Source organism: Octopus sinensis, linkage group LG9 (genome assembly GCF_006345805.1).
Source record: "Octopus sinensis linkage group LG9, ASM634580v1, whole genome shotgun sequence".
NCBI lineage: Eukaryota > Metazoa > Mollusca > Cephalopoda > Octopoda > Octopodidae > Octopus > Octopus sinensis.
The window spans coordinates 62,139,286-62,152,700 of record NC_043005.1 but is presented as its reverse complement, the minus strand read 5'-3'; the positions used below and the strand labels follow the sequence as shown (position 1 = coordinate 62,152,700).

The 13,415-nt window shown below is 34.4% G+C and overlaps 1 protein-coding gene across 13 annotated transcripts in view; it reads left to right on the top strand.

Annotated features, from left to right (window-relative positions):
* LOC115215814 (MAGUK p55 subfamily member 7) overlaps positions 1-13,415 on the top strand; it is a 930,620-nt gene that overhangs the window by 891,981 nt on the left and 25,224 nt on the right. For all 13 annotated transcript variants that reach the window (XM_036506006.1, XM_036506002.1, XM_036505998.1 and 10 more), the window contains 2 exons: positions 10,923-11,009; positions 12,010-12,090. In XM_036506006.1, the coding sequence (XP_036361899.1) occupies positions 10,923-11,009; positions 12,010-12,090 (168 nt within the window). The remainder of the gene's footprint in view (positions 1-10,922; positions 11,010-12,009; positions 12,091-13,415) is intronic.

Sequence of the window (13,415 nt, the reverse complement as noted above, 5' to 3'; positions counted from 1 at the left end):
CAATGATAGATGGTGCCAGTCCATTTGTTATGGCTTTAGAAGAATATGTTAAATGATCAAGTTAAATAACTGCACAATTTTAAAATAAAGTAGATTTACAAAACAAATAACTGAAAAATAAGCTACATGGTTTGAGAAGTTTGCTTTACAACCATGAGATTCTAAGTTCAATTCCACTGCCTGATATCTTGGGTAAATGTTTTCAATTGTAGTATTACATTAGCCAATACATTGTAAGCGAAATTTGGTTGATGGAGATTATCGGAAAACCTTATGCATGTATATGTATGCATATATATAGATAAGTATGTGTGTATCTATATATATATGGATGTGTGAGTGTATATACATGTGTGTGTGTATATATATATATGCATATATATGCACACAAATATGCATGTATTCATCATCATCATTTAACATCTTCCTTCCATGCTGACATGGGTTGCAGTTTGACATGAAACCACAAATTGGAAGACTATTTCCAAGCTCTCCTGTCTGCTTATCATGGTCTTTTTCTACATATGCACACACACACACACAGACACACACCACAGACACAAATACATATGTAACAATAAAATCATTTCTACGTGAGTGTCACTAATGTGATTTGGTTAAGTCGATGTCAATAGAAGGAATCCAAATTTCATTTAGATTTTAAAGCAAAAATATTTCTTTTTATTGTTTACAACTTTATACTTTATGCTATGAGTGACAGTACAGGTTTTTACACAGCAATAACATTTCATTGATGAGACAGAGAGGCAAGTGGGTGTGTCTAGCAGCATGACAGTAGAATCTGCTACCTGCTATTGGTAAAAATTCTATCTATATGTTATATCTGTTCAAGTAAAAGTGATGCAAAAAAATGTATCTTGCTGATAAGATCCTGTTTACTAGTTGTCTTAGTGGTCAGTTTTTCTGATGACATGAATGATATTTGAATGGATTGCATTTGTGTTGGTACAGAGAGATTTCTGCCAGAGATCAAACTAGCCAGTTGACCACTGACATCCCAATAGCTGAAACTTAGCAATGCAGTTTCAATTCCTTAGGATTTTAGACTACCAAATATTCCTGCTACATACATACATATAAACACATACACACACACACGTACATATATGCACATGCACACACACACACACACACACACACACATATATGCATATACATTGTTCTGGGTTTGATCCCACTGCATGACACCTTGAGCAAGTGTCATCTACTATAGTCCTGGGCCTACCAATGCCTTGTACATGGATTTTGTAGACAGAAACTGAAAGAAACCCAGCATATCTATCTACCTATCTATCAGTCTCTGTGTGTGTACGTATAAGCATGTGTGCATGCATATGAGTGTGTGTGTGTGTATGTATTAGATTGTATTTAAATTGGTATTCTTAAATCCTTTGTTTTGGGGGAAAGGGTACAAGTTCCAAACTAGGGAGACTGTGTATGGAATTATGCACCAAAAGTATTTCCCACAGTTTCAGAACTTATTTTACTATCTTGTGACAAGGCCTTTTTATTGTGTCCAAGATGTTATTACTTCTCATGACTTTGTAACAGTTGCAAGAAAAACATATGCTGGGGTGAAATCCCACAAAGATGACATCCTGGGCAGAACTGATTGACTGAGGAAGAAAGAAGTGATGTGAAAGAGACCATTCTATGGGAACACTCTAGCAGTTAGTGACACTAATCATGAGAGAGATAAATGAGAAGCAGTACATCAAAATAGAATTTCCCTCAGAATGAGTGACTAAACTGGTTAATTAGCACAGAGTGAACAATTGTGGATCTACAGCCATTAATTTACTTATTGAAACAGGACCAGGAGGCTGTCTTAAAGTAGGCATTATTAACCAATGAAGATCCACTAAATACTGGAGGAGGAGTTGTCTTGCCAATCTACCCTTGTCTTCTCTACCCTTGACAGAGATGGATTTTGGGGTTTTTTTAATTTTTTTTGCAGTGACATGGTGGGGTTGGGGAGGGCTGTCAGATAGCCAAGAATTTAGATATACATCTTTTCTGCAGCTGAAAAAGCCACACATTTTCCTGAGTTGGGGCAATGAATAAGAGAGTGTAAGAAGATTAGCACTGTTGCTAGAATAGGATAATAATGCACCACAGCATTAAAGAAAAAGAAAAATAATAGAAAGCACAGCTAAAAAAAAAAATGAGGCATAGAGAGTAAAATAAAAGACATGAAAGAGATGTGAATTTAAAATCAAAGCGGTGTTTTCTCTAAGGGATCAAATAATTGCCAACAAAGTGAAGAAAAAGGAAACTGTTGAAGAAAAGGAGAGATGAAAGGAAGGCAGTATTTTGGCCAAGTATCGAGTAACTAGTGGTGGTAGCGTTGAGATATAGCAAACAAAGCTCTTTATAAAGTAGCTGCAGCACAGATTGATTGAGAACAATGATACAGATTTCACAGAAATGTGATTCCACAGATCATCCAACCTTATACAACATTACAACTATAAACTGACATAAAGTTGTTGATATAGTGAGAGGGTTGTGATAAATTTACTGTTTCAAAAGCCTTATGATATATATATATATATATATATAGATGTGTGTGTGTGTGTAATCCTTATAAGTCTTAGAACTTTTTTTTTTTCTTGGAATGCCACGGAATTATAGGTTGAATAAGTTTCATTTCTTTCTACACCCTATAATGGAATACTTTCTTGTGGGAAATTTACACACTAAATTATGTATGTATGAAGAAAGAAAAAAAAAGAAAAACTAAAAAGGAATATTCATTTCATTACACATGGCAATATAAAGAAACTACAGAAGAAAATATGTTTGTATTGTACTATACATTACAATACATAACATATTTTGATGTTTGTATTGTAAGGCAATAGATATTGGTGATATTAAAAAAATTAAATAAAATGATTTTTTTTAAGAACGTATTACTTTACAATTTCTCACTGCACTTCCTAAATGAAAGTATATATTAAAGACTTCGGTAGTATATCATTAATGTTTTGCTTTTCCTATTATGTTTGTTTGTTTGTGTTTTCTTGTGAATGTTTATTTAAAATGTTTTCACTTAGTTGCATGTTATTGTTTAGTATAGTTGATATTTTTTTGTTTTTACATTATTTTCTCTGTTTTGCTATTTTTGTTTAGATATGCGTGTTTTTATCTGTTGTCAAAAATGAGAGAATTCAATGAAAAAATAAATAAATGAATTGCATGTCTATTCTTAAACTTTGGAAATGTTTAAATTAAAGATTGTCAGCCTTGATGTAAACATGAACTGATTCCTTGAGGAATATTCCTCATCAGGTAAGTTTACAAATGTGAACTAAATTTCTGAGTTGATTATTTTTTTCCAGTAATATTTATTTTAGACATTAGATGTTGATAAATGATTAAAAATTGATGAAATAAAAGTTCAGACCTTAACCAAGATACTCTGTTACTAAACACAAACAGTTTTACTTAAGTTGTTTTAGTCTACATAATTAAGAGATAGTTTTTTTCTATTTCTTCAGTTTTATCATTATTATATTTTTTCTTTATCAAAGCTCTTTCATCACATGTCTTGTGACCCCTTCAGAGACTCTTTATCCCATGTGTCTCCTCTTGTTCTGCTCACTTCATTTTGTCAAAATGAACAAAACAGTGCAAGAGAAGACATGGGATTAAGAGTCACCGAAGGGGTCACAGGATGTGTGATGAAAAAGCTGTTACTATTTCTACTTTAAGATAAATTAATAACTTACATTTATTTGATATTGCATTGTTACAGCTTCACTGCATTTCTGATAAAGTGAGTCTCAGGGAAGTATCTGTAACCTGGGAAGAATAAATATCACTAGGGATTTCATTGTAAAGAGCTGCATTATTTGTTACCTTGTTAATGTTTACATATTTCTTTAATACTGGTTTTAAATTTTGGCACAAGGCCAGAAATTTCGGGAGCAGGGATAAGTTGGTTACATCAACCATAGTGCTCAACTGGTACTTATTTTATCAACTCTCAAAAAGGATTAAAGGTAAAGTTGACCATGACGGAATATGAACTCAGAACATTAAAGACATGAAACGCTGCTAAGCATTTTGCCTGGCATGCCAATGATTCTGCCAGTTCACCACCCTACATCTTTTATTAATGTTCATCAATAAAAGATGCACACATACATACACACACATCTACATATATATTCCTGTATACACTCTGTAAAGTTACTAGAGTTTGGAAGGGAATCCAGTTATAGAAGTAAAAAAAAAAAAAGTAGAATGTAGGAGTGTGTCATGATCCTCTGACCCATCTAGGAGAATGATAACTCCAAGTAAGGCTGACTAGAACTATGATGACCAATTCAACCCATGCTAGCACGGAATGCAGATAATATATATATATATATAAGAACACAATTGGGGTTTAAAATTCATTACAGTGGTTTCAATAGCATTTTATTGACACATTCATAGATTACATTATAGCATAAATCCAAGTGGAGTTTTGGAATATAATTCGTCAAAAATTGGATTTTCTGTATTTAGACAAGGATTTTTCAAATTTTTTTTATCACATGCTTCAAACTGATTGGGCGGGGGCTTGTAATAAAACATTATGAAAATCAATGACTTTTTTTTCCCACTCCCTCCTCTTCCCAAGGGCCCTCACGATGGATTTTTCCCAAAAAATGTTTTTGCACTACACACTTAAAAGCAATATTTTTAAAAACAAGAAAAAATTAAAAGCCTTGAAAATCGTCCCTTCCCTCCCTTTCTCCACCCTCACAACAGCAATCACCATTAAAAATATTTTCCTAACTTTTACTCAACACAAAATGAAACATGTAAATACACATATACATACATTATATACACATATATTGAATTGCATTTGTGTTGGTATATATATATATATATATATATTTACTGGGTGCAATGGGTAAATTGTTGCCATTTTATATTTTTAATTTCACGCATGTGCATTGTTTTATTTTTGATTTTGTCAGCTAAACAGTATAGTAGGGTCAGTTGAGCACCATCTGTGAGAAAACAGCACTATGACACAATTCATTCTGTCAGAAATTTGGAAACGGCATGCTGTATTGCTTGGCATTGGTACCGAAAGCTCCAATACCAACAGATGGTGAACACACAGAACAACCGTTGGCTTACTGTGTACTCAAGACATGTACTAAGAGTGATAAATATCAAATATCCAGTCAACATGGTGTTTGGGGTAATCACTAGTGAAGGTGACATTATGCCTCCATTCATCTTCTCAAACAGCCTTGGAGTCAACACAGAGGCCTACATCAAGTGTTTGGAGGAGGTAGTGCTGCCCTGGGTCAAGAGGGTGGCTGCTGAAAAACCCTGTCTGGCCACAGTACTCTGCACCATGCCATACAAGTAAGAGAACCCAACCATAGCTGTCAGACAATTTCTGAACCACATTACCCCTAACATCTGGCCACCTAACTCTCCAGACTGCAACTGCCTTGATTATTATGTGTGGAGACCAACAAAACTCTTTGTAACACCAAAGAAGAACTGAAGGCAAGGATTATGGTAGCATTCCCCAACTTAAACAAGGAGACTATCCAGAAGAGTTGCAGGAGATTCTGAAGTCGTCTGGAGGCCATGGTCAAAGCCAATGGCAATTTTATTGAACAAATTTATTCTTTAGTATTTCAAGATATTTTTATGTAATTTTGGTAAATATATCTGTTAAAATAAGATGTTAGTATTATTTTCATTATTGCGTAACACAGACAACAACATATTCACCATGCCCTGTATGTACACACACACACACACACACACACACACACACATTGGGCTTCTGGAGGCTATTTGTAGAATATACTTGCTCAAAATATTGTGTAGAAGATCACATTCAGGATCACATGTTTATGAAATTAATTTCTTAACTATAACAGCAGACAGTATGCCCTATCATAAATTGCTTAAATATACAAAGATTCTTTGTTATGTGGCTAACCACTTGCAGAATTCTATGGAACTAAAATTATTAAAATTATGTTATCCATTCCTACTGTGAAGACCACTGTTCATACATGGACAGGTTGCACGGCAAAATGAATATAATATGAATAACACTAAACTAATATCTAGACAGACACCATATAGCATATCCAGCATGCTACCCAGACAAATTAGTACTAAGCATTCATTTGGATACTTCTATCTAATCATGTGATAAAGCACAGCTGAGCTGGCATAACAAGTGGTATTCATGGCAACATAACTAACTATAAGTCTCTTCTTTGAAGATGTAAAGTCATAAAACGAAAAAAGTAACATAGTTGGAATATTTCTTTTTTCCAGTATAAGAATGGAGTTATCAATAGTTAAGTCCAAAGAATACTGCTAGCACTTGCATCAAGGAAAGAGGGGTACCACAGAAATAGTAAATGGTTTACAGCACAAAAGAAATCATTTTAAACTAGCTAAAATCTTATAGTTCCTTTATTACTCATTCACTTGTTTCAGTCATTTGACTACGGCCATGCTGGAGCACCGCCTTTAGTCGAGCAAATCTATCAGTCTCTTTTGCCGACCCGCCAAGTTACGGGGACGTAAACACACCAGCATCAGTTGTCAAACGATGTTGGGGGGGACAAACACAGACACAAACATATACACACACATACATCTCTGTGTATATATATATATATATATATACATATATACGACAGGCTTCTTTCAGTTTCTATCTACCAAATCCAGGCTATAGAAGAAGACACTTGTCCAAGGTGCCACGCAGTGCGAATGAACCCAGAACCATGTGGTTGGTAAGCAAGGTACTTACCACACAGCCACACCTGTGCCTATTGTTTATATTTTGAATTACATATATATGGAGGCCACCAAAATCTTTTGAGTGCTTAGGGCCTTTATGGGTCTTACTCATAATATGTTACACATAACTCTGAAATTATTGTCTATCCTCAGGTCAGAACATCTCATCTTTTGTAGCAGTAGGTTGAGCTGTATGTAGGATTTCCCTTGACTTTGCTTATGCCTTGCTTGTTTAAGATGGAGTGGTGTAACCTAGTGAAATTTGGCTATTATTTCTAGCTGCCCAAGGCATGTTAATTGTGAAATATCTTTTATTCTTTACTTATCCATGCTGGGGTACCCCCTCAAAGAACTTTAGTTGAACGAATCAACCGCAGTACTTACTTTCTGCCTGGTTCTTATTCTATTGGTCTCTTTTGCTAAACCACTAAGTTATGAGAATGTAAACACACTAATACCAGTTGTCAAGCAGTGGATGAAGGACAAACATAGGCACACACACACTCGCGCGCACACACACTCGCGCGCACACACACTCGCGCGCACACACATCATCATCATCACTATCATCAACATTTAACATCCATTTTATATATATATACTTTTTTTTATTAAAGCTGAAAACCATCACAAAGAACTGACTCAGAGCTTCACATTATTGTTTGTCGGATAGTTGTGATCAAGACTGGAATCATGTGATCACAACTGTCCAATGAACAGGAATGTGAAACTGATTCACTGTTTTGTTTTGTGATAGTTTTTCAGCTTTAATAAAAAAAAAGTATACTACTCTACCATCAGTATTCAAGTACTATTTTCCAACCTTGTTTTGTATTTATGTACTTACTCATGTATGTGCATGTATGTATATATATATATATATATATATATATATATATATATGGCAGATTTCTTTCTGTTTCTGTCTATCAAATCCACTCACAAGGCTTCGGTTAGTCCGAGAATATAGTAGAAGGCACTTGCCCCAAGTACCATGCAATGGGACTGAACTCAGAACCATGTGGTTACAAAGCAAACTTCTTGAGATCAATTCAGCATATTCTCTCGGTCTCACTATATCAGTAGATTTATCATTCATCTACTTAAAACACAGAAAATAGAATTGAACATCATCTCTGTATGTCTTTTAGTGGTTTGGAAATTATTTGCTATTATTTAAAAAAAAACAAAAAACACATTTAATACATAATTCATGAGATTCTTCCATTAATAAATATTAGAATATCTGTTTAGCAAATTTTAAATGGTGATGCCATATCAAATGTGCTGCTTGCTTTATTTGTTATTTCATTCATTTCTTTATTTACTGTATTGTGCGATTACGCCATTTCTAATGTATTAGAGAGAGAGAGAAAGAAATATAGGATTATGTACAACAGTTAGTCACCAGGTGAATTATTTCAATAAAACCATACAGTTGTGCATTCTGTAGGAATTTCCTAGTGATAGACAAGTTGATATATTGTCATAACTATGGAGACACAGGAAAGAGAGGAGACGAAGTATTAATGTGTTGCATGGGAAATACTTTATTTATTTAGTGTTGATATGTGGCTGTAAGACTAAAGAGAAAAGTTGCTAAACAGAAATATTTCTATAAATATTCTACGTTAAGTTTAGTAGAATGAAATATCTGAAGTATACAGAGAATATTTACTGGATTATGTTTCATGTAAACTAAACACAATGTTTATCCACTGAATAACTTTATTTACATGCCAACCTCACTAGCATATATCTTGGATTCTAACAGAAGCTGTAACTAAGATCTACTTTTTCTTTTAACATGATATGAAATCATATTTTGCTATTGACCCTGTAATAATTATTTCAGTTATGAAGAAATAGATAAGATTTTCAAGGACTGAATCTAATTAAGATTTGAACTGCAATATATATCTTTTGCAAGAGACAACTATGAACTACTACCAAATCACACTTTCACCAGTTATCTCCAATCTATTTGAAACTTGGAATGGATATTTGCATTTATAATCTTAGCATATCTCAGTAGATACAGATACAAAATACGCTGGTTGCTGTAGAGTATGTCTTAAGAGAATAACTTCTCCCTTTTAAACAACAGTGTATTCAACACACTCATCTCATTGATGCATAGCAAACAATTCTGTTTGTTGGAAGCCTAAAACCAAGCCAGCAGCTTTGGCTAGTCTCAGAATTCCAGTTACTTCTGGCTGATGAGACTCATGTTGAAACACCAGTGTCCCACAATGCCATGCACAATGGGTGTGTTGAACAAACTGCAGTCATGGAAGGAAAAAGCTATTCTCCTATGGTATACACTACAGCATCCAGAATATTTTATGTATGTACCTGCCAAGATGTGTTAAGAATAAATAGGCACCGGTGTGGCTGTGTGGTAAGCAGCTTGCTTCCCAGCAACATGGTTCTGGATTCAGTCCCACTGCGTGGTACCTTGGGCAAGTGTCTTCTTCTATAGCCTCAGACCGACCTAATCCTTGTGAGTGGATCTGGTAGACAGAAACTGAAGGAAGCCCATTGTATATGCTCTCCTTGTCCTGTCTTTTACTGTTTATATTTTGTACTGTCGTTACTGTCCTGTTTTTGTTACCATTTTTACCCCTCCGCAAAAAGATCTCAAATTTTATTTAATTTGCTTATCGCGGGAAGGAAAGTTTCTATCGAAGATGTGTATCACCTTCACCTTCGAAATGTAGAGTAGATGAAACCATGGCGACTGAAGAAGGGGAATTTTCCTTGTGTTATTTGTCCTGTACTCTATTTTTTCATTGTTTAAGAAAAATGTCCAGTTCCTTGGTTTTGTGTTTATGTTTTCGTTTCTCATTGGGTTCGACGATTTTTTTGGTGTCCTGTACCCATATATGCATGTATATATACATGTAGAGGTAGGTACATACATATGCGTATGTATATATGCATATGTTTTATTTATTAATTTATTATTTATATATATATATATATATATATATATATATGTATGTATGTATGTATGTATGTATGGTATATAGCTATGTATGTGTCTTTGTCAGTTTGTTCCCCCCATTACCGCTTGACAACTGGTGTTGGTGTCACTGTAACCTAGTGGTTCAGCAAAAAAGATCAATAGAATAGGTACTAGGCTTAAAAAAAAAGTCCTGGGGCAATTTTTTTGACTAAAATCCTTCAAGGGTTCCAGGGAGTCCTGGTTGAGAAACACTGGTCTAGTCTGATAAACTAATAGCACAAAACCGAAGTTTTCTTTTCATCCTGCTTATTCTATAATTATTACCATTACCATTCTAAATATGCTGACTTACTATTTTGCAACAGAAATATAATTAGATATAATCCGTTTTGTGTATGTGTGTGTGTAATATGTATGCATGTATGTATATATAGATGATATATATATAATAATATATATGTATAATATGTATGTAAATATATATATATATATATATACGTATAACAATATGTATGTGTATATATATATATATATATATATATATATATGTATGTATGTATGTATATATATGTATGTATGTATGTATGTATATATATGTATGTATGTATGTATATATATATGTATATATATATGTATGTATGTATGTATGTATTTATGTATCCTCTTCTTAATAAACAACATAAAGATAAAAGTAAGGCTTATTGTAACACTTCCGTTATTCAGATTGAAATTTAAGGAGATCATTGTTGTTTTAGGGATGAACAGTTGCAGACAGGAGTACAATGCTAAGTTTCTTACCAAAACTAAAAGTATTATTTAGGATAGTTTCACACACTCATAAACACTTTGACAGCAGAGAAGAGTCATTAAAGAGAGTGATAACTAGAATGAAGAGAAGAAGGGTGAACAGTAGAAAAGAATTGTAAATCTTTAAAAAAAACTACAGCTTTCGGATTTCTACTGAAAGGTCAGCACTGTAGTTGTGTTTTAGAAATTTAGTCTCATTTGTAGCAAATAAAGTACAATTTTGTTCTATTATCTTTGACAACGATGTTCTATTCTCAATGGCAAATTATATTGTACTTTCTATTACAGTTGTATCCCATTCTCTATTACAATTACATTCTATTTTCTGTTACAGTTTATGATTCGGAAGAAATTATCACCTATGAAGAAGTTCAATTATATCATCCAAAGCCAGAATTCCCACGACCAGTTGTTTTAGTAGGCAAGTAATTTTATGATGGATAACGGATTTTTTTTTTTTTTTTGTTTGTTTGGTCTGTGTTTCTTACTCTAAGGCCGAAGAGTAAAATAATGCAAAAGTTCTAACACAACCATATGACAAAATGCTGTAGAAACTACTGTTGCTTATCTTGTGCTCAGTCAGCCTTGAATGGGCAACTTTACAGTGAAAGATAGTCAAGCCTTTACAGTCATTCATAATTTATCCCAGATTACATTATATAATGTATCCTTTTTCAAAAAAAAGAATATGATAGTAAGACATAATTTAAGAAACATTCAACTGCTATAGCTAACAAAAGGCTCTCTAGCAGAAGTATGTTGACAGAGTAGTTCATGTGCTGCAATGTTTGGTCAGCAACATAATAGATAGAAAACCTATTGTATATGCTTACTTCAGTACATAACATTAATCTGTCGTAGTCATTCTATCTAGAAAAATGCGTTACTCATCACATTTATTGTTGACTACTTCCAGGAAATGGTATTCGAAAAGGTATATATTCCTATAAACTTCAACTTACAATTCAAGCCAAATATGACAGCTTTTGGCAAGATATACTAATCTGTGCAAGATGTTTCTCCTTTCAGTTGGTATTTACTGCTGTCTGTAGTTAGATTTGAATGATTACATTCAGATAGTTGTATTCTGTTAAGGAATTGACTTGCAGCCTGAATTATATATATATTTTTCTATGATACATTAATAGCAGTAATTCTGAATGTCATCATATACTAAGTCAGGTAGATAACAAACTATCTTATAGCTGCCTGGCACTCTTAATTCAAACTAATTTTGCTTCACCTAGTATTAAGTGCATAAATTAGGCCCCATAAGATAACTTCAATCTGAAGTTTAATATACACTTTTAATTATTCAAAAGGGAATTTCTGAAATGTATAATTTCTGTTTTGAATTTGTTCCTTATTTACCAAACATTTACTCCAACAATTATCTATATGTTTCACCTTTGATTCCACAGGTTCGCATGGCGTTGGGAGAAATGAACTGAAGAGGCGTTTGATGGCGAGTAATACTGAGCGATTCCAAGAAGTTGTGCCATGTAAGAAACAATAATGCTCTTTGTATTAATTTGTTCACTTAAGAAAGCATGTTCTTATATCATAGCAGTGTAATGAAAAAACATGGCTGAATATTTATTTCAAATAAGTTCAGGAGAAGGGATGAGTCAACTGGTACTTATTTTATCAACTTCGAAAGGATCAAAGGCTTAGTCAACCTCAGCAGGATTTGAACTCAGAATGCAAAGACAGACAAAATGTTGCTAAGTATTTTGCCTGACATATTAACAATTCTGCCAGCTCAACACATTAATGTGGCCGAATATTAAAAAACAGTTTATATGTAGGCATGTAAGTAAGTGTGCATGTATTTGTAATCGTTTTTTCCTTGAGCACATTCTGTTTCTATAAGAGGTAGTTATAAAAGTAAAAGATATTACTATTCAATACTGGCCATTCCATTGGTTCCTATCCATATTAAGATCAACAGCTTCATCAAATTTGATATCATATATCTAACTTGGAGATGGTCTAACGAATGGGACCTGTGTCTCAATGTGTCAAAGTGCTGTCATCTGCCTGTTGGCTCTCCTCCTGCAACTCAACTTGATTTCAAGCCGGGTCGTCTGCTGCTGGAGAGGACCAATCAGGTAAAGGACCTGGGTATCTTGGTGGATTCCTCCTTTTTGCCTTTGGCCCAGTGCGTCCATGCTGCCAACAAAGCATGCGGAATTCTTTTCTTAATTCGACGGTCATTCGGAATGCTCACAGCAGCCATATTCCTACCACTCTATGTCACGCTGGTGAGACCCATATTGGAGTACGGGATTCAAGCCTCTTCTCTTTATCTTCTCAAAGACATACAGCATCTCGAAAGAGTCCAGAAGCTGGCTACCCGCATGGTTCTTGGTCTCAAGAATTTGTCTTATGAAGAAAGGCTGAAGACGCTCGACCTTTATTCTCTAGACAAACGCCGCCGTGGAGATCTCATTCTTGCTCACAACATCATAAGCGGAAAGTGTAACCTCTCGAAAGAGCTGTTCTTCACTCCTGCTCCAGAGCGTCGGCTGCGGGGTCATTCTGAAAAGCTCTATCTGCGAGGGGCTTTCTCCGTCCGGGTTGCGGATCCGTGGAATAAGCTGCCAGACGAGATGGTGAAGATGCCGACAACCGCTCGGTTCAAAGTCTCCCTTGACCTCAAGTGGCCTGAACTATTTACATGAACACGACCCCGTACATAACTCCATGTCCCCCTACATGGCCTTGCTTTTTGCTTTTTGAGCCAAAAAATTAACTAACTAACTAGATCATTATTAACTTGTGAAGTTTAAGTCTTCCACAAAGATTCTCCAAAACATAGCAAGGC